The sequence below is a fragment of the Branchiostoma lanceolatum genome, chromosome 2, assembly GCF_035083965.1.
Source record: "Branchiostoma lanceolatum isolate klBraLanc5 chromosome 2, klBraLanc5.hap2, whole genome shotgun sequence".
In the NCBI taxonomy this organism is placed as follows: domain Eukaryota; kingdom Metazoa; phylum Chordata; class Leptocardii; order Amphioxiformes; family Branchiostomatidae; genus Branchiostoma; species Branchiostoma lanceolatum.
In genome coordinates, this window is record NC_089723.1 from 21,702,422 (window position 1) to 21,728,426 (window position 26,005).

The following is a 26,005-nucleotide window of genomic DNA, read 5'->3' on the forward strand; positions in this document are numbered from 1 at the left end:
GTTCACGTAGAGTTTTCTCGGAGAGATGGGAACGACAAGCCGAGAAAAATGCCCTCTCTGGGATTGGGTTGCTAAAGATTAATTCATGACAGAAAAAAAAAAAATGAGCCTAGTGAACTTGCTTAGAAAGGTATGAATACACTGCAACATGGTACACGTCCGCCGTATTGCCAAAGAGTTATCTCGGAGAGATGGGAATCGGATTGGATTGCTTAAGTCTGATCCATGGCAGACGTAACTTTTTGAGGCTCAATAGTGAACTGGTTAAGAAAAGTATGTATATACTGCAACTTAGTACACGTCCGTGCTTCCATAGAGGTATGGAAGAGATGGGAATAACTATAGCTGATAAACATACTCTGTTTGGGCTCTAGCCCACCTCAGTCCACACACACACATACACACACACACACAAACAAACAAACAAAAACACACACACACAAACACAGACACACACAAACACACACACATAGCGATAGCTGTGCATGGATTGCTAATAATTTATGACCGAAAGAACTTTCAGAGAGTGGGTGGACTCCATGCCCTTGATGTACAATGTTCACGATGAATAAACATAGGAGTGTCTTCTTGGCGAAAGTTACCCATGCTCTGGTCACTACCTTTGTAAAACTACGCCATAAATGAAGTCGTCAAAGACTGCGTTATCTTAAGTTTGTAGTTTTTTGACCTGCTGTAGCGTTTGATATGTGCGTGGCGTTGTTGACCTTGTAATCCAAGCCCTAAATGGACCCAGGTCGACAAGAGGCCGGACAAAAGTGGAATTCAGAAGAACTACCCACAAATTGTCTCGCCTGGGTGCAACAACATGACCGCAAGTACACCGCAAATATTCACGGTTCCAGGACATACTAGAATTGTTCTACTACCATGCCATTCGTCATAAACAGGGCGATAAGCTGTCACAGTGTGCTATTTTTTTGTTTCATTGTGCGAAAGAATTTGTAAATCATGTACGTCTGAGCCGGTGGAAGATGAAACACATGTTATTTCCAATTGTTCTTTTAGCCAAAACGAAAGAAAGTACCGCATTATTTAAAGATGCCACCACGACCCGTCCCAACTTTCCCCCTTACGCAGAACCCACAAATTGTAAATAAAGTGGGGCTTTCTGCTTAAAAAAAAGGCAAACCCAACCAGTCTTGTTATAGCCAACTACACTAGTATTTGGGGAGTCTCTTTTGTACGATGATGTTAGTCACTGTCCATTGTCAAATATTATGTCCCTTATGTTTCTGTCATATACTTGCAATCAACTTTCGTGCATGGACTTGCAAATAAACTTTCTATATCATTCTTTCAGTACAAAAGCTAGCTCTTTCTGTGTCTTCACGTACTCAGCTCGACTGAAATCAAGTTCCGGTCGAACTGTCCAAACATTTCATGGTGCTCGTAAAATGATATCACACATTGTACTGACATTCCCATGCGTAGTGAGTATGTATACTTTACATTCCCCACCAAAACTCAAAGGAATACAGACTATATATTTAAGATGTGTTTAAGTTGCCCGCCTATACAACACTGAAAGTCGTGAGAGGGCCTACGGTCTACGGTAAGGTATATGTCAATGGGAATAGCACATATTGTGGATGATGAAAAATCTATAGCATGGTTGAATACTAATTCCTCTATCTTAAGACCTAGATGAATTTTCAAAATTTCTTATACTCCCATCAAAACTCAAAGGAACATAGACCTGTATGTGAACATTGGAAGAGGGCGTAAAGAGAGTGCAGAAAATGTATGGCAAGGTTGAATACTATTGAAGCTATTCCTCTATCTTAAGATAGAGTAGAATTTTAAAAGTGTCTTGTGCTCCCCATCAAAACTTAAGGTAATATATATGTATATATACTTTTATGTGGACATTGGAAGAGTGCGTTAAGAGAGTGTAGAAAACCTTTGGCAAGGTAGGAAACTACTCCTCTATCTTACGATATAGATGAATGTCTTGTACTCCCCACCGAAACTCAAGGGAATATATACTTGTTTGTGTTCGTGAGAACATGTATGCGTTAGAAGGGTGAAAAACATCTATAGATATCAAAATTGAATACTATTCCTATCTTAAGATAGAGTAAAATCTTCAAGATATCTTTCCATCCCAACTGAAATCACTTTTATCATCGGAAAATATCCCAATACAATTAGGTAAAAATCTTTTTGACAAATTTGTTAAACCTATTCTTTTATACGGATCCGAACTAACTTGTTTTGATCATTCCTCCAAAACAGTGAAACTTATTGTATCAAAAAACATTTCTACATCTACTCCCAGATATATTTTTTCTATTTTACTTCAATTGGATGAAAACTTACCAGTTGTAATTAGAAAGAGTACTTGTTCCGATTTAACTAATTCTTACATTATTAATTTTGAAAGAAGATCAGACAAAGACATGTTTCTAAAATTAACGTCTAAGCTCACTCTAGATAATGATGGCTTTTCAGTAGCTAACATACACCGCCCGTTGGATATACCTGAATTTGACATCATTGACCTACGTTTTCATAAATTTCTGCTAGGAGTACATTCAAAATCCTCCAACGACGGAGTACGAGGAGAATTGGGAACTTTCCCCATCATATTGTCTGCAAAAATTCAGCTCATCAAATATTGGCACCGTTTAGCAAACTTACCTGAGGACTCTCTGCTTCACGAAGCATACAATGTTGTATTTTCTAGTGATCATGACTGGATTAATCATGTGAAGGATGTTCTCAATTATCACGGTCTTGGATATATATGGATGAATCCTAAATGTTATAAAGTAGACTATATTGAACATCAACTCAACTGCAGACTACAGGATGCACATATACAAGAGTGGTTTAGTTGTGTAAGCAATAATTCAAAATTGTCCCTTCTTCATAAATCCAAAAATCATTATGTACAAGAAAAATATCTTTATGATGTGAATAATGTTGAAATCCGTAAAGCGATAACACAGTTAAGAATTAGTAGCCATAGATTGAATATAGAAACAGGTAGATACTTTAATGTAGCTCCCGACCAAAGGTTTTGCCCATTCTGTCCTAATCGAATTGAAAATGAGTTTCACTTTATTATGGAATGCTCTAAATATGATGCCCTACGAGATGAGTTATTCACCTTTCTTAATTCAAGTACTTCAGATTTTAAGACACCCAATGCCACAGATAGATTTGACTATATATTTAGATGCAACAGCTCATACAGTGTTAAAATAGGCAAATATATAAAAGATTGTTTTGTTATTAGAAAAATAATGATACTCAAAATTAGAAAACTTGAATCATGTAAAACCTAAGATAGTCATTTTGTTGCAGTTTTATTCCATACTTATGTCTTGTTCTATGTTTACTGTTGCTGCCATACTTTGTACCTGCTACAATAGTCGCGCAATAAAGTTCTTCTATAATTAAAACTCAAGTTAAGGGAATACATATAGGCATGTGTCAATGGAAACAGTGCGTAAGAAATTTTGCAGCAAGGTTGGACACTATTCCTCTGTCTTAGATATAGATATAGAGAAGAATTTGCAAGATGTAAGGGTTGGTGCCATAAGGGCAATCATCTTTTTTCGATGTGACAAAGAATGTAGAGTTGATTATCTTAATCAACCATTCTTACCTCTTTTCTGCATGAAGGTGAAGAGGTTGTCTAAGAACTCTTTCCTCTTTGGGTCGTCGTCTATTTCATATAGCTGCAAAACATAGGAAACGTAGACAAATTAGAAATGATTTCACCCTATTTATTCAATGTTAGTCTAGCTACGTAAAGAGAAAATGCTGATTTAAACTATTCCTTCACAGCGTGAAGTGATGGCTAGGTCGCAAATTGTATTCCATGGCCAGCGTACCCCTCTTGTTTGTTATCTGTCTATTTGGCCAATTCCTACTATTTTCCCCGAGCGACCTGTGGAGCCTGGTAGAGGCTATGTGAAGTGATCCCATCGTTATGTGTCCGATTTTTGGGGCAGTGTGAATAACGAACATTTCAAAATGGAGACGTTACACGTCGGTGTGATGCAATGGTCTATTTCTTGTTTCGAATGTCACAAATAGAGGGTCGTTTTCTTGGACTTTTCTTAATCCTTATTTTCATTGGATTTAAATATCATGCAGATTTGCCTACATTTTATTAGTACACTGCAATGGCCAATTCGACAAAGACTCACAAAACTCGAAACTTCATCCCCTTCATCCCATCTGTTGAACCAAACAAGTCTAGTCTTCTAAGTTCTATCCAGTCTTTTCATTTCTCTTCTTTGTGTCTATTCCCAGCTAATGACAAAACATTTGGAGGCATTTTCTGCCGGGTTACGTGTGATACAGAACCATGCGTTTCCTACATTGCTATCATTAATCACATTGACATGGCGGACAATAACCATTCAGAACTTGTTCCTTTTGAAGTTTCAATTGGATCATTTCCGAGTCCCCTTTTGAACCGTTTATTTACTTTGATTTCAAGAGGTGATATTGGAGAGATATTGTATAAAAAGTCGGCAGCCGTTAAGTTTTTATCTGTGTTTATGTTGTTTATGAGAGTGAAATGTAGGTCGGAGGTTGGAGGTGCGGTCTGGTAGAACCTCCTTGTTCCACCGACAAAAACAGCTGTGTGAGTCTATGACAGGTATGATTGATGATTTCTCAATTCGCGACCGTCCTACGATGGTTGCTTTTATGTACACCTTTTCATTGTGATAAGATCGAGTCGCACAGTTGGCATATCGTCTTCTTGCCCTGCTTTGTTCGCCAAAACATCTGTTGCTGTTTCTGGCGTTTGGCCGAACGTTTATTCATCTCATATCCGGTATCAGTTGGATGACAGGGCCACACCTATGCGACATGTATGTCTTACAACTTTATCTAGGTCGTGAGACGGCCACAAGTTTTTCACACCTTCTTGGGTGTCCCAGACATGGCCAGCCCCCCCCCCACTTGTCATCGAGAGCACTTTTATAGACACCTGCGTCAGGTGTATAGACTGGCGAGGTGTTTGCCAGGCATGCCTTTTCTCCGCTCTCAAAGACGCCCCTTTATCGAGACCTCCTCTTTCGGTGATATCAAACCCGGTTGAAGTACACTTTAATCCTGTGTGCTGGTATGTTGTTGGCATTCTCCACCCAACTGCCATTCCCTTAATCAAATCAAATCCTTTCCTAGGGTGTGTACAGAGTGCTGGTTTACATGCTAGGCTGTTTGCGCGACCCGTGACCTCGGACAGATTAGATTTCCCTTTGTTTATTTGATATCGACAGCCAAAGTTGTGTATGTCATGGCTTCCTGTTGCACATGCTTGGGAAATGTCCCTCCACCAAATGCCGCCGACATTTGCCAACTTGAGTTCGGGGGTTGTATAGCCTCTACCAGACGCCTTGAACGGCTGATATTATAGTAGAAATCTCGGCCGAATAGGGTGAACAATTTACATGAGAAGTCAGCTGGCCATAGAGGGAGGAACGATAGTGCGGTAGGCTTATCCTTCTATGGCCTCCTGGCGAATTATCACCTTTTCCAAGAAGGTTATGTTTTTTAAGCGTTTGTATGCATGTATGTGGTTTAGCAGCATAACTGAAAAAGCTATGGATGGATTGTCATGGTATGTGGTTACAGCATGCCCTATCGAAGATAAATTAGAAGTGATTACATTTTTGGGCCCCTTTGTGGTTTTCCTTGGTACTGCAACATGACTTCCAGTTTTGATATCTGGTGTCCTATGCAAGCTATGGCCATGATGTTTGTGTGGTAGATAGCTCTTGTAAACCCCGTTTGTCTATTCTCCAAGCAGAGGTTTCGGTGGGGTGGATAGTAGTGCCCGCGATTTCATACGTACGGCTGTCTCCCTTCAAAAAACCCTCATGATATCGCGGCTACAACTAAATTTTAGTACTATCCACCCGACCGAAACATCTGCTTGGAGAATACAGTTTGGTCAATTTCCGGCTAGTTTTGCAGCCACTAAGGGAGTCTGGTTGGAGACTACAGTTGCCGTGAAGCCTGTGTCTAAGAGAAGCTAGTCTCTTCCAGACTAACTACGCTGGCAATAGGGAGGGTAATTTTCCATGGGAGTTTGGCCACCATAGGTTTTCATCTAGAGAGAACAGACCCACTGTCGTGGCCAATGATTCCCCCTTTTTGCCAAATTCTACGGTCCAACCCCCGTGGAGAGGCCTGATGGAGGCTAGAGGGAGGCCACGCTACAACACAGACGGCTCTGCCTCTACTTCTCACGGCTTGACACTGGATCCACCTGCGATCGGACCAATATTGCTGGGTGCTCTGCCGTGACGCATACCTCACCCGCAGCCTACAGAACTCATGACGTGCTCGGAGCCACCATTGCCGAGACTTTAATTTCACGTATCAACAACATAATGGAGGCCTGTAGCTGACAGGTCCGCTTGATAAACGAGCGAATTGAATGACTCGCGGATGCTTTGGTCTGCGCTGTTGGTATGCGTCCGACGCAGGCAAATACCCTTCTTAATACAATTGATTATTGTTCTCTTCAAGGCCGGCCCGGGCATAGTTAGCATCGCTGAATGATTCCTAGAGTGATATCAAAATTGTCTGGGCAAATTAATCCCTCGCCCCTGGCGCCCTGTGACCGGTAGTGTGCTTCGCCCTGTTAGATTATTCACGCTACGTAAATAGTTGAAAATTGATGACGGGCCTGGCAAGCGCCAAATAAATATACCTGCCAGATACACACTGCACAGATCCAACACTCGGGCGGCCCGAAACAGCCAGCCGGCCGGCCACGCCGTGCTATTTGCTTTACAGCCTATTGACAGCCAGCCGTTCCAATGATGCTATAAATGAGATGCATAGCAGTACTAAATATTGATAAAGTCCGCGATAATATATCATCGCCGGATAATTACGTGCCTTTTGTGTTAATAACAATCCCTTTACTGTGTGCTGTGGGAGACTGTGGCAGGGTATATAGCCGGCATCTGTTTGCAAAGTAAAGACAGTTGCAGGATTCCGAAGTGAGGCCTTTTTGAGACAGTTTCAAGTATAAAATTGAAATTCTGCATAACACACTGGTGGAACGATAGTAGAGTGTGGCACTGAAAACGTACTATAGTTGCGATTTTTTAAAGTCTCACGATGAATACGTTTGGAAGCTGACAATGATTCCGATATGAGGCCCTTTTACGACAGTTTCAACAGAGTATAGAAGTGATCTTTATCATATTGTACTATAGTATAACATGTATATGGTTGTGTTGTAGACTTGCAATTGCTACAGCCGTGAAGTTTCGAGTCTAGGAATGCATGACTTTGGTCATCAGTCCGCGGCCATTCTGTGACAGTTTCAACAAGTATAAATATGAAATTCATTTCAACATGTACAAATCTGAATGATGCGTCGACGATAGACTCAGTGACACGGCAGCCTTTCCATAGTCGCAAGGTTTTCCAGTCTCAGAATGGCATACAACTTTTATAGTACCTGGCAAATATCAATTCGCGACCGGAAGGACAACAAACCCCTGTACTTTATAAGTGTTGATGTGCGACGAACGAGTAGTTTATAGTCCGTGATAGGATGAAATGTTTATGGGGCTTATGGAGACAAATCTAGCTCGGGATATTGCCCATAGATACGGTAGATAGGGCACACACTCTAAACCACTTCTTCAGGCCATGTTGCTTATACCAACGTAGAACTTCCCCCCTCACAATAATCAGGGAATTTTTTACACGAGTACTTACAGTTAGTAAATGTTTGCCTAGTCCGTAGATAAAGTAGGGCTTGTTTGTACAATCGTTGGTACTTAGGCGGAACGCGGATTCAGACGGTAAATAAAGTTATTTATAGGGAATCTTGTGTTCATAAATTTTCTGTCACCATCACATTGAAGCCATAACAAAGCGAACCCATCGCTTGGGGCGTGTATGTGTACAAAATAATAGCAATCGGACGTTTCCACTTTATACGGCTCCCTTATAAATCACACACTAACAATTGGACTTTTTATTGGCAAAATCCGTCTCGGCAAGCAATAAGGAAAAAAAAATGTAATAAGAAAACGGCGACTTGAACAAGAAAACAGCCTGAAGGAGTCTGCAACGGAGGCTATGCAAAATCAATCTTAAAGATTATCTTTGTAACTGGATGAAAATATGGAGATTCCAGACTAAACATTATCGTCCCTCTTTAGAATTAATTTCATTGCAGATTTTATTTATCTATCATTTCTTTCACCCCCAATCTTAACATTTTGACTCACGTGTGCTCATAGAAAGTCTGGCAAAGTCAGCTGAGACCTGAGTGTTTGAATATGTTTCAGGTGTTATGTATTGGCAGGAACTCTGGACAACTTAGGTACATTGTTGATTCAAAGTTCAACTGGTTTTGAATTGGCGCAAAAGGTACGATTCATTAACCCTCTTTCCACGGGGACCGCGCTGCTTCCTAAAATTGACAGATCAGCGCTCAACGAAGTTCATGAATAAAGAAAACGAAACTTTTTACGATTTTTGTATCTTGCTGTCTTTTCAATTATACTTTTACATTTTGCATGATATTCAAATTATGAAATCAAGGGTTAGACAAATCCATAGCATTTTCTAGGTCGCAGCGGGAATACCGTCTGGTGGATAGGGGGCCTAAATTTAACAAGCGACAACTCTGCACCGCAATGTGGACACAGTGCAGACGTCATTTTACAATGTTTTTGTATAGATTACATCCGTTCCTGATAACAGATTTGTGACTTGTTTGAGCGCTCAATTTACCTGTCACCACTGGTTTTAGGTTTGCCTCGGGACTCAAAACTTTCCCGGGATTGACTCTCAAGAGGAACTAACAACACTTTTTAACTGTTAGTTTTTTTTAAACCCACACATTACAGAAAGAGTGGGATTATTCGTCTTCCACTGTCTCGGAAAAAGAAGTCAAACCAAAAAGTTAGAATTTAGTGTCAGTAGTTAGACTAGAATGGTCACATACTATACTGTTCATCATCGTCTGTCCTTCCTTTTCATGTTACATGTACTTGCAATTAGCCTACGGGCGAGAACGTGCAATAAAACTTTCATATATATATATATATATATAACGGCTAGCTACAACAACGAGTAAGCACTAGACAACTGAAAATGAAAATGACAACGTCTGGTGAGTTGTAATCCGACCGAAGCGGTCCTTCGAGAAGCAAACATCGTAACCAAGGCGAGTTAGTACACAAGCCAAACACAGCCGCATAGTTTGACACAGTTTGGACTTCTCACACAATCTAGACAACCTACAATCAAGGTTAGAACACACACAGATGAATCGCAGCAGAGGTTGAAAAAAGTAACCTTAATCCGCTGGGTTACATATATCCGCCACTTTGACAAACAGTGGGTTTGAGAGATCTCTAGTGCAGCACCCCCAGGGATACACAGTTAAGGTATCCAGGAGTACATTATGCTGGGGGACGTTGGGTTGGAGATCTGTTTGGACGTATCTTTTCGGGGTGGCGGAATTATGTACCCTGGTGGAATTATGTTAGTAGATGATAACACTCCTCTCGAGATTGGTTGTTCTGTTCTTGTTTGACCTCACAGAAATGACAATTCAAGCAGCCTGGCAGTTTGGCCTAGCCTCTACCAGGCTCCACAGGTCGCTGGAAAAATAGTAGAAAGATAGACAGATAACGTGCCAGTAGCCAGGCAGTCCCAAACTGTACTTCCCGACCAGCAATAAACTCCTCTGGCATGTTATCCGTCTATTTGGCCAATTTCTGCTATTTTTCCAGCGACCCGTGGAGCCTGGTAGAGGCTAAGTTTGGCCTTCTCAAAGAGCATAGAGAACCTACGAGTTAGTCTAGAAGGGGAGAACATCAATGAATCAAAACAAAGGTAGCAAAAAGTAACACTCTTCTCCAAGATTAGTATTTCTGTTCCTGATTGTCCTTACAGAATTGACGATTCAAGAAACTTGATAGTTTGGTCTTCTCAAGGAGCATCTCAACCTACGAGTTAGTCTAGAGCTAGAGTTGGAACATATAGATCAAAACAAAAGTTGAGGAAGAACACTGTATCCCCTTTCCACCACAGGCTGCGACCGCGCTACGACCACTGAGCGAACAAACATTTGACAGCAGGTCGCTCAACAAATTCCATAGATAAAGAATAAAACTTTTTTTTACGTTTTGTGTCTTTTATTATATTTTAAACCATACTTTTACTTCTTGCATCAAATTCCTAGGGTCACACAATCCAATTTTGGTTGCTGTACGGTCGCTCAGTGATCGCTGTATAGTGGAAAGGAGGGCTAACATTCTTCTAGGGCTTCTGTGTTGCTGTTGTCCTCAGCTCACAGTTATAATAACTCAAGTGCCTTCACCTCGTTAAGTGCCGTCATGTACTGGTGCGCACTATGCCCAAAGTCGCTCTGTCGCTGCCCGGGCACTTTCATGCTGTCCAACGCTGCCGGGATTTTACGCTGTTTCTGTGTAGAGAGGAATCAGGGGTCAATTTGTATCAATTTTTGTACAGACTTTGCCGGAGATTTCCTTTTTTTTGTAAATTTTGCAAACAAACAAAAGATAGAAATCAAGCAGAGAGATTCAATTTCAGAAAACAGGGGAGGGAGGCGAAAAGAGCAGATTTAGATTGATGTAGGAAGTTGGTTAGTTAAAACAAACACGTTATTATTAGGTTCCTCTCTACGCAAGAAAACAGGTCTTTATACAGACTTGACAAAGACATTGTCCAATGAGCACACTAGGTTGGACAATATCAAACACACACAGCACACAGCACACACAACACAGCAAACTGCATCAACAGTTAACAACTCAAAATCAGCACTGGTTTCTTATACATAGTCTTTCTACATAGTCTCTGTGAACTATAAACGTTACAGTTCCCCTTGCATGTTATCTCAGTAAGGTTATTCCAGTCCAAGCTACGGACGGGTTTTCATTCAGATCAATGATCGTCTAATCGTACACATACAGCACATCACATTTATCTTGATTAGAAAAATTGATATTCATTAATATTCGATGTTTTATTCCTTTATGATGACGTGTTGCACAATCCCCTGGGGTGCAATCGGCTGTGACGACGACTTGGTTGGGGCTTACAGTTGCGTTGATTGTAATAAATGGAAATTGCATCCAAATATCTCTATGTAAATATATGGTGACTATTTTTACTGGTGAATTTGTAATATACCTCGCACCTCTGACCGCCCCCTGACTTTTGCGTGACAACGCGCTGCATTTTCCCCCACTCTTAGTGTATGTATAAACTTTGATATTAGCGATAGCGTCCTAGCAGTGGGTATTTACACAACCGAGCAATTTTATACATTAAAACACGATTATCGTGCCAAGCCGGCGCTAGCACGCATAGTTGTACACTCAGACAATAAAGCGTGAACCGTGTGTTGTCTGGTAAAAGTTTGAAGGAAACATCTCCTACGTTGTGAATAAAAGAAGTACAGGACAGATGGGAGCGTTGAATCAAGTCTGTAGAGCATTATTAACGGCACTAGTGATATTGATGAAATAGGGCGGCCGGGTTGTAATTTGTGTATCTAATCACTCCAGATGATAGGACAGAAATGAAATTTAAATATTTCATAAGCTTTTATGTGAAGAGGAATTAATCTGAAATCTGGGTTACACCGCTGCGGACGATAGAGGGGATCGAGTTTGAATTATAGTCCCATAAAGTTTCCATCAAATCGTAAGGCAAATAGGGAATTAGTCTCACTAATACGCGTCCCTTGATGCTGCGGGTATCCGTGATACGTAAGAATCCTTGTATCTACTTACGATTGTTGACAAGATGGCGACTTTTTGTTCGAGTCAGGTAGTAGTGTCTAGTAGCAGTGTGGAAGGGCAAGGCCGGCGTCTAATAGTTTTATCATCTTGAATTACTTCATCATAAAAAGTCATGCCACACTTGGCTAGTTTCTCGAGGTTTTCTGATAGTTGTAATATGTTGCTCTCTAACCATCTTAGCCGTTTGGATGATAAAACTTAAAATCATTTCCTTTTTGCCAGGTTAGTTTAGAACTAGTGGCGATGTGCCTTAATCTTCAAGTGTGTGAACCACTTGAACCGTTACTTAGGACGAGACTGACCTTCCCTTACTCTATAGTTACCTTTTGAAAGTGTTTCTTGTACCGTTCAAAAGTTAATTCATTGTTACATATATATAAAACATTTGCCGCGAGTTTTGGTAGTGACAACAGATATGGGTTTGTAATAAACCTCCTTCGACAACGTCACTACCCAAACTTTAGAATTCAAACAAGAATCCATGGCCAACGATCCCGAAACTGCAAAAGTAGAATGCCAAGATCAGCGATATGGTTACTCCGATGATTTTGAGCACCACCATTTGCAATGCACCTACATTGAGTGAGCCATTTGCTTCATAAAGCGAACCAAAGTTGAATGAAAAAGTGTATATCGCAAGCAACATAAGATGGCCGCTATCATCCAATTCGACCCTGAATAAAAGTTATGTGCGCTATAATTGGCCGAAAATTTGTTAGATTTGATGTATTTCGAGAATGCGTCCAATCATGATTCACAAACTGTACTACACACACACACACTGTGCTCTCTATCCGTGTTTCCATTTAAACAAAACCTGTGGCACATAGCTGGGATAGGTCAGCCTACATGTCACGGTATCCAGGATTCAATTTGCGGACTTGAAAGCTTTTTCGCGTAGCACGTATTCAGTTTTATATAAAAAAACTGTACCAAACTGAATGTAGAAACCCTATGAGGGGCAAGTTTGGCCGCTTTAACCCCCATTTCACTAGATTGCGCTCTCACTACGACCTCACTGTGATCTAAGCTGGATTCGTATAACCCTTGATTTCATAATCAGAATATCATGCAAATTATAAAAGTATGACTGAAAACATAACAAAACACAAAAAGCATAAAAAGAGTGGTTTTCGTTGAGCGCTCTGGTTCATTTCAGGTCGCAGAGAGAGCGCTGCGAGGTCGCCGCCCTAGCGGCATGGAGGTATTGCTCAAACTCCCTATGTATAACGGTTCCATCCTGATGGGGAACGACACAACCAAGGTTGCCCCCATCGAGAAAAATAATTGGAAAGCGTCATTAATTGGTGTTTCTGGCCCGCCATTCCGGCGGTATATGCCGCGCAGCACTTCACATTTGTGCCGAAGTGCCCATCGGAGGCGTGCGGGCCGACGATCAATAGTGATTACACACTACACTTATTGATAAAAAGTCGCCATATATTGCATTACACAATCTGGGACTTGTTATAAGGTTTTAAGAGAGGACGGGTTTCTCGTAGCCAATGATAGCGTTGTGAGCGTTATGACGGTTATCATACACGTCGGTCCCAATGTCCCATGGATCCAGCTTTAATGGAGAAATGCATAAATTAATCTGAGCCGACCCGAGCTCTGGAATGGGCCGGTTTAATCACTTTTTCGGCATCCCAGACGATCGTATTATCGATATGATCGCCGGGCGGGAGAAAATGGGACCTGATGGATCGGGCCGAGAAAGCCTCAGTAGGACGGCAATGAAAATTGTGGTGGCCGGTAAATGGTGGAAAATTCACCCCCCGATTAGAGGCTAACAGTCGAGCGCGACCCCTGCAAAGTGAAATCGAAGTTTATGGTGGCTGGAGTTTAGCTTTCAGGTCAGGTGTACATGTAAGATAACGCCCTATCAATGGAGGGGTATAATCAGGTGGGTTGGGGGGAGATATTGACCCCCGCTATTTTCTCTGTTTTTTTGCAGGGCGGGAGAGAGAAAAACGTCGGCGAAGACAAATTGATCGCGTCCCTCCCAGTCAAGCCTACTTCAGACCTGCACATTACTCCCGTCACAAAGCCTATCTATTGATCGCATGATAATGCTGGCCAAATGTTGATACAGGCATTGTCGAACATGCATAGCTCTGCATACGGCATGACTGGAGCCATTCACCGACGGCCTCTTTTCCCCGGCCCCTTTTCTTTTCTCCGCGAAGTCAGACAAAACCTCACAATCAAAAGGACCAAATGCCCCCCGCCCGATCTCTGATTCTTACAGCATTCAGAGCCGCTTTTAGCCATTTTCAGGATGTCAACACGCCATGCGGGCCGGCGGTTAATGTACAGCCATTTGCTGAATCAAACCGTATCAGGGGTCTTTTCACTTCGATAACGGCCACAAAAAGGCCCACAGGATGTCCAACAATGAGGGCCCTTCGTCGGCAGTCAGAATTTTGATTGCCGGCTTGATACGTCGCATTTATAATCACCGCGACCGGTAATTGTTGTAGATACGCTTTTAAGATGGTTGTTTCGTCGCCCAAAAGTGGCGCGGAGCCGAAAACAAATACAAAGTCCTCAAACGTTGGGAGAGATTACTCGACACATGCAATGAACACATTAATCGTTATATAAACCCCCGCCGTGTATCAGTTTGTGCGTAACTTTTGATTAATGAGAAAAGATCGGGGGATACAAGTCTCTCAGGCGGCATCCTTGTATCGACGCCCTCTCCCTAGTTACTGCGTAATTTGAGGCATCGTATCGACATGTTTCATTCAGCGGTTTGGCCCGAGAGTTCGATCTGAGAAAGTACAGTACATACACTAGAACATCAGAAGGCATTTTGCCATTGATGTTTTGTACAGACGGCAGGTCCCCTGGCGCCAATAGCTCGCGCTGATAGACAACTTTCTAAACGTAACATCAATCCTCAGAGGGGGTCGGAATTTAGAGAACTGAGAATTCCAGATCCTTTTCAAGACGTGGACTTGATGCGCTGAAGTCATGCGTGCAATGTTGTAGTTTTTAGTCGGCGCGCTAGCCTGGTTATGATTCAGTAGCTTCGCACCTGCCTGCCAAACGCGACGCTAAGTGATATTTTCCGAGTTGTCACTCCCCTGCTAAGCCTGCCACTAAACCACAGGTTGCTTTATATGCAGGGCCATTCAAATGTGCAAAAAGAGAGCAGCCATAAAGAGCAATCTACACGTCATTTATGGTCTTTGTTTAACCAGTGCAGTAAGTATGGGTCGGAAATGTTGTGCGAGTTGGGTTCTTTTTTACACCCTGTGCCCGCAGACGTGGCATGTTGATAAATATTGGTCTCTTGTCACTTTTCCGACAAGTTGACATGAACGAGTGTTCTTTTCTGAGGCGGGAGGCAGTCGTGTTTACTTTACTACCTTGTAAACGGACATGTAATGGTGTGTCGGAACCCAAACAAACCACACTCACCGGCCGGCTTCCAGTTTGTGTGGCTTCGGGCGGCGAATCGAGCCTACCCAAGGACGACTACCCACCCAAGAAAATGCCCTTACTACCCTGGAATGCCCTTACTACTCTGTTCCACACGAGGGGAAGAACTGCGACCAGTTTGGTCAAGACTTAGGGAGGTAAGGAAGGACAGGGGTGTGTGTAGACGTCGTGTATGGTTCACTACCTGTTTAACGTGAAGGACAGCTTTTGTAAATGACTATCAAGGGACTCATTAATCTCGGACGGTGTGTTGTTGGATATAGATATATTTGCGTGTATATATCGTACCTGCTTGAACTGTTCTTGGAAGGACCACTCGGCCTGGTGGGCATGGGCGTTCAGGTGTTGCTGCATGAAGGCGAGCTCGCGGGACTCTGGGGAGAGCTCCGGCGGGGAGGTGTCCACGCCGAGCCCCTGGTGGAAGTGGCCCGGCACGGACACGGACACGGCCGCGTTAGCGTTCTCCTTGGCGGCGGCCTGGTCGGGCTGCCGCGGCCCGGGGTGCTCGAGGTTCAAGGGCCGGTCTCCCGCCGTGGCCTCGGCCACCTGCCGCCGGAGCTCCTCCGGTGGGATCTCTCCCGGCTCGAGGGAGACGGAATCGTCGTCGCTCAGGTCTCGACTCGCCTGTCGCTGCAAACTTTCCATGGTGCTCAAGTCCACACCACCCGAGTCCACCTTCATAGCCCAGGGCAGAGCCGTCGTACTTCCGTTCGTGTTGTGGTTACTACTGCCGCTCGGGGAGTTGTTACTCGCTAGCTGGAACCACCAGTTGCGCGCTGCGGATGTCCCGTCCTCGGCCGGTGTGTGTGTCGCCAGTGCGGCAAGGCCAGCAGATGGTCTCCCTTGGTCTTCACGGGACGAGGACTTGCCGCTGATAATGAGCTGTGTGGAAAATGGGAGAATGGGAGAATTTCAACGGGGGTCCGGCCAGTAAAGGCGCAACACGCGATTACATCTGGACCGTAAAATCAGGGCCAGAAAAGAAGCGCCCAGCAGAGTGACAAAATTCGATTATAGCCGAGCGCTCGCCCGAACATTTTCGGTGGCCGGGGGTCAACCGGCGAGCGGGCGCCTGGTTTAGTCCGTGCTCAATCAATGCTGGACCAGGAAAGAGAGAGAGAGTCTCACAAAGATTTCTTTTCTTGCACCACTACCTCTCTGTATATCAAACACCTTGTAGCAGGTGTCCTCCAGAACACGTGTCGACACACATATGCTATAGTACATACCTTCCGCCTACACTGACAGACACGGGTTACGATATACACACCATACTCACCTCCCACCAGTAGTAGTGGAGAATATTGTCAGCTGGCTTGCCTGCGTTCTGGCCCGACTATCTATATGTTGGGGTTACGTGGGTTACGTAGGGTTAAGCATGGCGATCCCGACTGATAATCTAGCGACCCCTCACCCGGCCTAAGCATTCATCGCGCTCGGCCCGATCTCTGGTATCAAACATTCATGGCGCGTGTATTTACACGCCGCCGGGTTACGCCTATTTGATATCAAAGTTAATAAGGTTAATTTATCTGAGATTCGGAGCACGGCCTCACCTCAGCTGTGGCCGCCAGCCCGATCAGTCATTTCCCGTTCGATCGATCGTTCCTCGGCGGGTGTTGGCAGCTCGGGCGCCGGGGGGCTGGTGTCTGGTGTCCGGGGCGGTTTGGTACGGGGTGAATTGTGCCGGCAGGTCGGACTGTATGTAACCTGGACGGGCCGCTCTGGGGGCGCTACTTTTTTTATTGGGGACGATCCACGCGATTCGCCGGGGAGGGAGGGGGTATATACACTCAAGCCAGTCCTCGAAGCGCCCAGAAGTTAAACAACTAGTTAATCGGAAAGTGACACCAAAAGGCGATAGATAATAAATATCATTGGAACGTAACCACTTAAATCGTTACTTTTAAAGAATATTCGATGCTAGACTTAGCGATGAAAATTAAAACAGAAAACGAGAGGAAACGGAGAAAGAGTACCACTTACTTCACATAATAATAACACCGCTAAACACGACTCATTTTGTGTCACCAAGTTTTTAAGAAGTTTCCCACGTCTCAAAACTTTGTGAAGACCCAACCTTAAGACGTTTACCCTCCTTAAGAAGTCTTAACGATCGGTCCCCTTTTCACTCACCACTGACCAGTACCCACAATCCATTGGCCCCTGATGATGACAAGAGCGCTTGCGTGGCCCCGGGGGGACCCACGTGGTTTGTTATGCAAATACACCTGGTCCCACTGCCCCCATCATAAAACGTTTCCCCCTCCATTCCCCATTGTGGTTTCCCGCGACAAAACGCGCTAATGCAAACATCATCCCACCAGATGGGAAAAAGAGTGGACTCCAACTTTGCCACCATTTCTCCATCATTCAGATCCGACTTTATTACAGTTACTTAGTATAGCGACTTGCTTGTGACTTATAAAACCACGTGACGTAAAAGACGCCAAAAGTTACAGAGCATGCAGCAAGTAGAAAAAAAAATTGTACCCCTTCCAGAGATAGAATGTGCAAATGTATACTCTCGAACTTAGTGGGGATGGCCGACGAAAAACGGGGCAGAGGATAAAAAGGTCACGATCTTCTCCACTAACCTCTGCTGTGAACTCTTACATGTTGAAGACGAGACATATTGTTTTAAACTTGACTGTACCTTATATGAAAATGAGCGCCAATCGCTGTTTAAGACAATACAACTAGAGAAGGGAAGTAAGAAAATGTCAAAGCAGAATACATTCAAATACCTAATGTCATATGTATTAGTCCATAGTATATACAAAGTACATATTAGTATATAGTATATTAGTGTTACAGGTTTTGATACTTTACATCTGGTTAGGCCATGGTCATATGTATATAATAGCCACATGGTCATGAATATGCAATAAAGATTATCTCATTCAACCCCGACATTACAATAAGGTCTGAATGTATCATTGGAATATACATATAAGAGGCGACACTACGAATCCGAAAGACACTCCAAATCTGGAAAACTTTGATTTTTTTTCTAAATGAATTAATGTATACAAGTATGATGTAACAAATGTCTATCATAGGTAACAATTAGATGTCTCCAGGGACATGGACAGTTCTGCAGAGTTTGGGCAGTATTTCATATTAGACTAACTATGTTTCTCTTTAGTTATTGGTATTCTGGATCATGATGTAACATCGTCAGTATCAGATAATGTTATTGTCTTCACAAAAACAATTTCTTATAGTTTTCGGGATTTAGCGTGTCGCCTGTCATAGAGGCACTTTATTACACGACAATTGTACACGGTACAAAGTATGGCAACAATTATTAAACATATGTATAGTTCAAAATAGAGGTGTAGTTATGTGTGACTGTCATGAGTGTTATGACTGACTTCTGCTTCTGTTATAACCCACTCTCTTCGGTAACTCTTTTCGGACACATTTTACGTGCATCACCGGTGTGTAGGTGTATCATTAGCGTCTGCGAACTGCCATGAGGAATGTAAACATATGTAATTATTACAATTAAACCGCGGGCAGTCGAAAGGAACGGGCGCTTCGGCAGTTTGTCGCGGTTGACAGAACAGGACTTGTTGTCTATCGGGGTCGTTAAACTCCGAACTGTCCGGTATTTTAAGCAGATGTTGGGGTATAAGATTGTCAGATTGCAGTGGTGGTTTTGTATACTTCCCAGCATTCTTTGCAACACACATTCCACAATACACATCCCAGATGGCTGACTGTGACCAAAGCACCTCTGAAAGTGTAGTAACTGTACAATTTGATCAGTAAATTTTCTTCTCTTGAGTTATGTAAGATTGTCAGATTGAAGTGATTGTAACGTTTTCTTAAGGTTAGGCTTCTATGACAATGTTGACAATAGAAAATTCAGGCAGTCTAAAAACGTTAACGTTGCAACCATCCATCCTAATATCTGCTTGGATACTGTCCGGTACAAGTTAAGCCGATGTCGGGTCTTAACTTTCTCTTTCTCTGTCTAGTCCAGCTTTTATCAAAGGTCACATTTTTAGAGGCTCCTTGGTCTGGCGAGGAGGTTATTTCTGAGTATTGGAACACATTGTTTAGAATAACAGCTTTATCTTTACTTTCGAAGTCTACATTTTCCGATATCAACATTCCCTGATATTAGGGATGTAATTGTGAGTAAACCCAGTTTTTCCATAGCTGCTACTTCTTGCTCATGAAATACCATAAAATTTGTTTGTCAACAAAGAAATCACATTAGTAAGGGGGTAACAAGTGGGAATATGGGGCATAGGATGGGTGATGAGTTTTGTTTAAAATGTCTTTATCATTTTTATCATTTTTCCTTGTCTAAAAACAATGTAAAACTATTTTCCAACACAAAATTGAACTCATCGAATTTTCAACCAGTCTCCTCTTCATCTTCAGCAGGATATAACTGAGGGCCCACATTGCTCGGAAAATTCGTCAAGTTCAATCTTACTAATTAAGAAAGATAGTTGAACTTTTACCGTAATGTTGTATACCAACGCAAATGAACTTTCATGTTAGTAAGTCCAAAAAAAGATTTGCTCTTACAAGCTCAAGTTTGACAATGCATACAGAAAACGCTTACCCAAGTCGAAGAGAAAGATTAGCCCCAAAATCCCGAAGTCCAATAATCTAAGATTCTCTGTCATTTTCACAGTCATAGAAAAATGATCAACGGAACAATTCCCCAGATAAAAGCACTTCACGGAGAAAGATTCTGTCCTCCAGTCTAGCCTTCATAGCAGGCATTTCGGGTGGCGCCAACGTTTATTTTTTTGGGAAGGGCGCTAATTCGCAATTTTAAACATATATCTGAGTGATGTTCTTTTGCTGATGAAATCGTAGAAGGCCTGCTTTCAATGGACATCCTGAAAGTCTATTAAAACATTACTGGCGGCATCAACGCTTTCTCCAGCATAAGGACCTGGCCCCGATGATATGTTGAAAATCACGAATCAACGCTCCCCCCGAATATAAACGCCAACGCCGCTATGAAGGCCTGCAAATTGAGGCTAGACTGGAGGACAGAATCTTTTCGTGAAGCGTTTTTATCTGGGGAATAGCTGTACGACTGTGGGGTTTTCATAGCCTCTACCAGGCTCCAGGGGCGGCTTGAAAGAGTAGAAATTGGTCAAATAGACAGATAACATGCAAGGGGGGCTAGTCAGAGTGGCAAACCTATAGCGGACTAACTCCTCTTATCTCTGTCTATTTGGACAATTTCTACTTTTTCCAGCCGCCTCTGGAGCCTGGTAGAGGCTAGGATCTTCGAGCTTATATGTCTCTTCGAATTTCAACTTCAGCCCAGAAGGCCTGCGAATTGAGGCTAGCTTCAGCCCGCGGGTACAAACTACTTCTCCTATCCAGGTCAGTGTAGGATCACTCCGGCACAGTATCGCGATTCCGCGCCGCTATAAATCCCAAGTCGCGATGGATGTTGGAACATTCCCTGGTGATATCGGAGTCGTAAACACATGCATCAATCCCTGCGGCTTTCATCAGCGCAGACGAACTGACGGGGAATCTGACCGGGACGGAATAAACTTTCTTTAGTTTACATTCTTATCTCATTGTCGGGTTTGATGATGACAGGCAAATAAACGCACTAGCTAGACATGTAAGACTTATATCACGTTTGAACGGTATTGTAAGTGAATAGAAAGTATATTCTAGAAAAAAAAACTCTATTATTTTGATATGATAGAAGAGAGAAATCTTTTTGAAAAAGTCCTCTCTTTTTACCACCTTCAGAAAGTACTATTAATTGAATACTTAACTTCTTTAGATAGAAACATGTAATTTATACCAGAGTATAATACTTAAGTGTACATTTAGTGACGGAATGTTGACATTCAGATCTTGAAAGCGACGGGTGCTGTAACAAGGTGCATTATCTTTATACTGGTATGATATTGCCAATATCAGGTAGTCTCTGTTTCTTTTTATTTAACATTATTCATGATTTACACTTAAGAACAATTGATTTATTTCTACATATTTCAATAGCCAGGTAGTTAATTAATAATCCATACGATTTTTTAATCATTCTTTATTAGTATCAAGGGTAGTCCCTTCAATTAACCAAGTATCATTACTTATTTCATGATGCATAGAATGGTTCTAGAGTATCATAATAGTTTCACTACGATACAGATCATCAATCTAAATGCGTACTTATGCAATGTTAAAGAAACGTTTATGAATCTTAACAGTATTAATGATATTTCAGTGAGCGTTAGATACTACCATTATAAAGAAAGTCATATCTGTGTATAGTATTTATAACTGTAACTTTTGATCCACAATCATTCTGAAAACTGTGCAATTTTGACATTGTTATGTTCTTACAAAATCCGTAAACACCACTTTTATTATTATTATAAAATTTTGGCTACAGATAAATTCCAACTTTCTTGGCCGTAGTGAAATAGTCTAATAAGAAACGTTCGTTTTGTTTAATTTTTGATACAACTGGTGAAAAATGCTTCACAAAATTCCAAGATTTGCACGGAGTTGATCAGTTTTATTACAATTCACAAACAGTCAGTCTTCAAACAGTTAAACAGTTATTATTTTACAAAAGTAGAAAATCTAAAATTTTGGGTCTCTACAGATAAATTCCAACTTTCTTGGCCATAGTGAAACAGTATAATAAGAAACGTTTGTTTCGATTGATTTTTTTATGCAACTGGTGAAAATTGCTTCTGAAAACTCCCAGATTTGCAGGGAGTTTATCATCCTTATTACAATTCACAAACAGCCAGTCTTCAAACAGTTTAAGTAAAGTGACCTTGCGCCACAATACCTGGTCGTTTATTCTGTTCCACAGGCCGTCATGTCTGCCCCCGATAGCCCAGAGAAATGTGAATTACATGAGGCATTAACGGGTATGATGCACATTTGGTTCTGGCAACGGCGGAATGGGCTCTTTCAATATCTGATAAGCTGGCTTGATTTATTGTGAGGCAGAGAACTAACTTTTAAATGCTGCTGAGATTCCGTGATATCATCCCTAAGCACGGATAGGGTTTTTTAAATGACGCGATTTTGAGTAAGCCTGGCTTAGGATAACGTCGGTGCACCTTGGTGGGAACGTATAGGTGTGGGAAACTTCTGTCCGTGCGTGTTGATATCAAAAGTTGGCACTGATGCAAGGTGGGTTCGGTGTGCGTTGTCATGTCACAGCGGAGTAAAACGGTACTGCACCGACTGATGGAGAGAGGCGTTTAGCATCGAACTAGTGATAAACCTTTCTCAAAACCTTCAATTTCTTTTATAACAGGCATAACTCATAACGTAACAGGCACAACTCTGGAGTTGAGTGACACTTTTATAGTTTAGCACGATATTCCAATTATGAAGTCAAGGGTTACACAAATCCAATTTAGGTCGTAGCGAGATCGCCGTCTAGTGGAACGTGGGCTTAACTGGACTGGCTATTGCGTTTTTTTTATCATACCGTTAAACCACCGGTGTTGTTTTTTGTGTTTACTGATTTTCACCTCCCCCTTTCGATTTTTTTTCTAAACGTCGTACTGAAATGTGTGAAATATCATATATATTTCATTCTATTCCGCATACTTGATCATGTACTATATTCAAACTTATAATCACCAGCACACTACTATTGTGGCTCACAAGTGCTATCAATGATTCAATGAACAAAAAAAATGCATTGTTTCTTTACAAAATTCTCCCACCAAATATTCTGATATGTTTGACCTAAATCGATAAAATCTCAACATCTATGTCTATCGACCATGATATATTCAAATCCCTTGTGACCAAAATGCACAGAGGAAAGATAGAGGGATCCCCCCTCAGGCCGTACCACACCATGAATCCATACCGAAGTGACCATCGCGAGATGCCACAGATATCATCCCAGATAGGGACTGTCCGGGGAATAAAGATGTGGTTTGCTCGTTTGTCAAGTCATTCAAATGAATAAATAATTTATTACAAAGTAGAAAATAAAAACGATACAAATAATCAAATCAGTAGAGAGAAAAAAAACACGAAAAAAAGTATGTTTGATAGTTACGGGACCATATGATGTTAAACGATTTGACTTTCCCATCGCCATGGTGTCTATCTGGTCTTATCTGGTCCGGTTCCATCGCCCCCGGACAAGCGTAGCCTCCTTTGCAGGCTTGTCTGGCCGGCGCCGACGTTTATTTTATGGGGGACTCACGATTTTCAACATATCGAGGCCAGGCTCTTTTGCTGGAGATATCCTCGAATTATGATTGTCGGCCATTAGGATTTCTCCAGCAAAAGAACCTGGCCTCGATATGTTGAAAATCGTGAGTCAGCGCCCCCCCCCCCCGAGATTGACCGAAAATAAACGCCGACGCCTGCCAGAAAGCCTGCAAAAGAGGCTAGCACAAGTGGCAGTGCCGGCTACTCTCCGCGCAATGTACTTGTAGGAGATAACACATCACATGTAGGGGAGGAAAGATCATTCAGATGCCACATACGGGCAATGAGAGGGAATCTACGGACCTTACTGAGTTAGCATATTGTACAGTCAAGCTTCCGCTCGTAAAAGAACCCAACACTCTTATGGAGAAGAGAAGGGGTGACCTGCGAGCCGTAGCGAAGCCGCATTGCAATAATATCTACTTTGAAAAGGCAATATTCAAAAGTAGGGCTTAGGACACACACAAACACACACACACACACACACACACACACACACACATACACGCACACACATACACACACACACACACACACACACATACACACACAAACACACACACACACACACACGCACACACACACACACACACACACACACACACACACATACACACATGCACACACAAACACAGACAGACACACATACACATACAAACATACACTATGTAATTGCAACAGCGCCGTGGCTTGCAGCCAAGTTTTCTCATCCGATATGTAAATCGGCCGGCCGGGTTGACTCCCGTGTGAGCGTCAGGCATTATTAAGAGTTTGATATTACAGTGTCTACCCTGGCGCGAGACGGCATCCGTCCTTTTAATATTGACCTGGCCATGCATAATGGAGGGACTCCTCTCCACCGGAGGGGGGACGGACACGCACAACACTCCCACAGCCCAAGGAAAAAAATGTTGTGTTTCCGGTTACGGTACTGTAAAAGATAACTTCGGTAGGTAGGAATTCTCTTTCTTTATCTAAAGATTTCGGCTGAAGTGATCATCCAACAAATACAGTTTAACATCGCAAAACTGGAATGCATAAGGACTCTAATATCTTCAACATCATGTTGTATTTAATACAGATAGTCCGTGGGCCAGGTCCCATAAGATATACACTGTCCAAGCACAATCATACCCATTAACAGAATAATTAAGTACAACGTTTAATACACATTCCGACATCAACTGTTCAAAGACTTAAGCTGTTAACAAAGTTTGAAATACAGAATGTCTGCAAGAAAATATGCAATATGTTTTCGATTCTTTTTTTAATTTTCATCACCCAGATGTAATATCGAAAATATAATAATGTACCTAACTGCCGATAGACCAGAATAGGCTAGGGTCGGTAGTTTTTGCTATGGGAACCGGAAACACAAAATTGTTTTCCTCGGCCTTATTGCAAATGAAAGTTTTATAATCAAGGAGGTCGGACGGTAATGATACGGCGCGCTATTGATACTGGCTTTAATGAGTGCGGCACGTCCGAGTCTCTCCGGTTTATAAAGGTGTTGATTAAAAAGGTGCGGCCGGTTCTATTGTGGAGGCGGGCAGGGGAAACTCGATACCAAATTGGTATGAAATATTGAACAATCCTCGGGGACAACAGCAGAGTCCATTGGATTCCGTACACTGCACTTCAGTGCTCGGATCTGCTTTATGCTACGGTCACAATTGGAAAAGGGGGCCCGTCGGGTACTTTACGGGCTTTTTTTCGCTTTCGGGCGTGATCCCAACGTGACCCGTGGGACACCCTGTGGCTACCGGGATATTTTGGGGTACGTCCGGGCCCCGGGATGTTTTTAACTCGGAGTTAAAATCAACCCAGGACCCGGTAACAAATAGATGCCGTAAGCTAATCATGAAAACACCGACAGGTACCCTCAGACAGTCCACCGGGATGGATTTGTGGCTTCGGGGCCCGGCCGGGGCTACACCCCCTACGGCCACCGGTGCAAATGTGACCTTAGCATTATTCGAGAAGGATGGTTATAAATTATAGCGCGGAGATGGGGAAGGAAGAAGACGGGGGTGATCTCTTTCTCATAACTTCATTGTTGAGCTCTTGCTCGGATAGTATCTTTCCGATGCGCCTTCCAAATGTAATTTCGCGCAGGAAATTGGCCCGGTCGGGTTGAGGGCCTCGTCACGATATTATCTCGTGTCCAATTTTCTGATATCTTTGTCCATGATAGGGAATTAGTGCTTGATTGTGGAGGCTTTGTAGCGCGGACATACGCGTGTGTGCGATTCGGACCCTCGCCGACATTAGGCGAAATTGGCCCGTTTCTGCAGGACACAGATAAACGACCAGATACACTAACGAACGAAAGAGTGGGGTCCCTTGATGTTCTGCATCGGAACTTCCAAGACGGACAGCTTTGGCGCGGTCCCGACGTCCAAGACTGAAATGTAGGAATATAAACGACTTCATGTATAGCGGTCAGCAGCCTGGACACGATGAACGATTCGTCTGCCGCAGATTCGAGGCTGTGCCAGGTTAGATCTTCATGATACTCCTTTTCCGTGACTAGCCGGAGACCTCGCTGC

At 42.7% G+C, this 26,005-nt stretch overlaps 1 protein-coding gene across 4 annotated transcripts in view; it reads right to left on the minus strand.

The window, feature by feature from the left end:
* LOC136427912 (AT-rich interactive domain-containing protein 3A-like) overlaps positions 1–17,066 on the minus strand; it is a 53,575-nt gene extending 36,509 nt beyond the window's left edge. The window contains exons 1-4 of one of the 4 annotated variants that reach the window (XM_066417137.1): positions 16,811–17,064; positions 15,543–16,136; positions 10,355–10,459; positions 3,635–3,707 (exon numbers count right to left, since the gene is read on the minus strand). In XM_066417137.1, the coding sequence (XP_066273234.1) occupies positions 3,635–3,707; positions 10,355–10,459; positions 15,543–15,935 (571 nt within the window). In that variant the 5' untranslated portion in view covers positions 15,936–16,136; positions 16,811–17,064. Of the gene's footprint in view, positions 1–3,634; positions 3,708–10,354; positions 10,460–15,542; positions 16,137–16,533; positions 16,702–16,810 lie in introns of those variants that run through there. The other 3 variants (XM_066417135.1, XM_066417136.1, XM_066417138.1) reach the window with 3 other exon arrangements.
* Between the last annotated feature and the right edge of the window lie 8,939 nt (positions 17,067–26,005).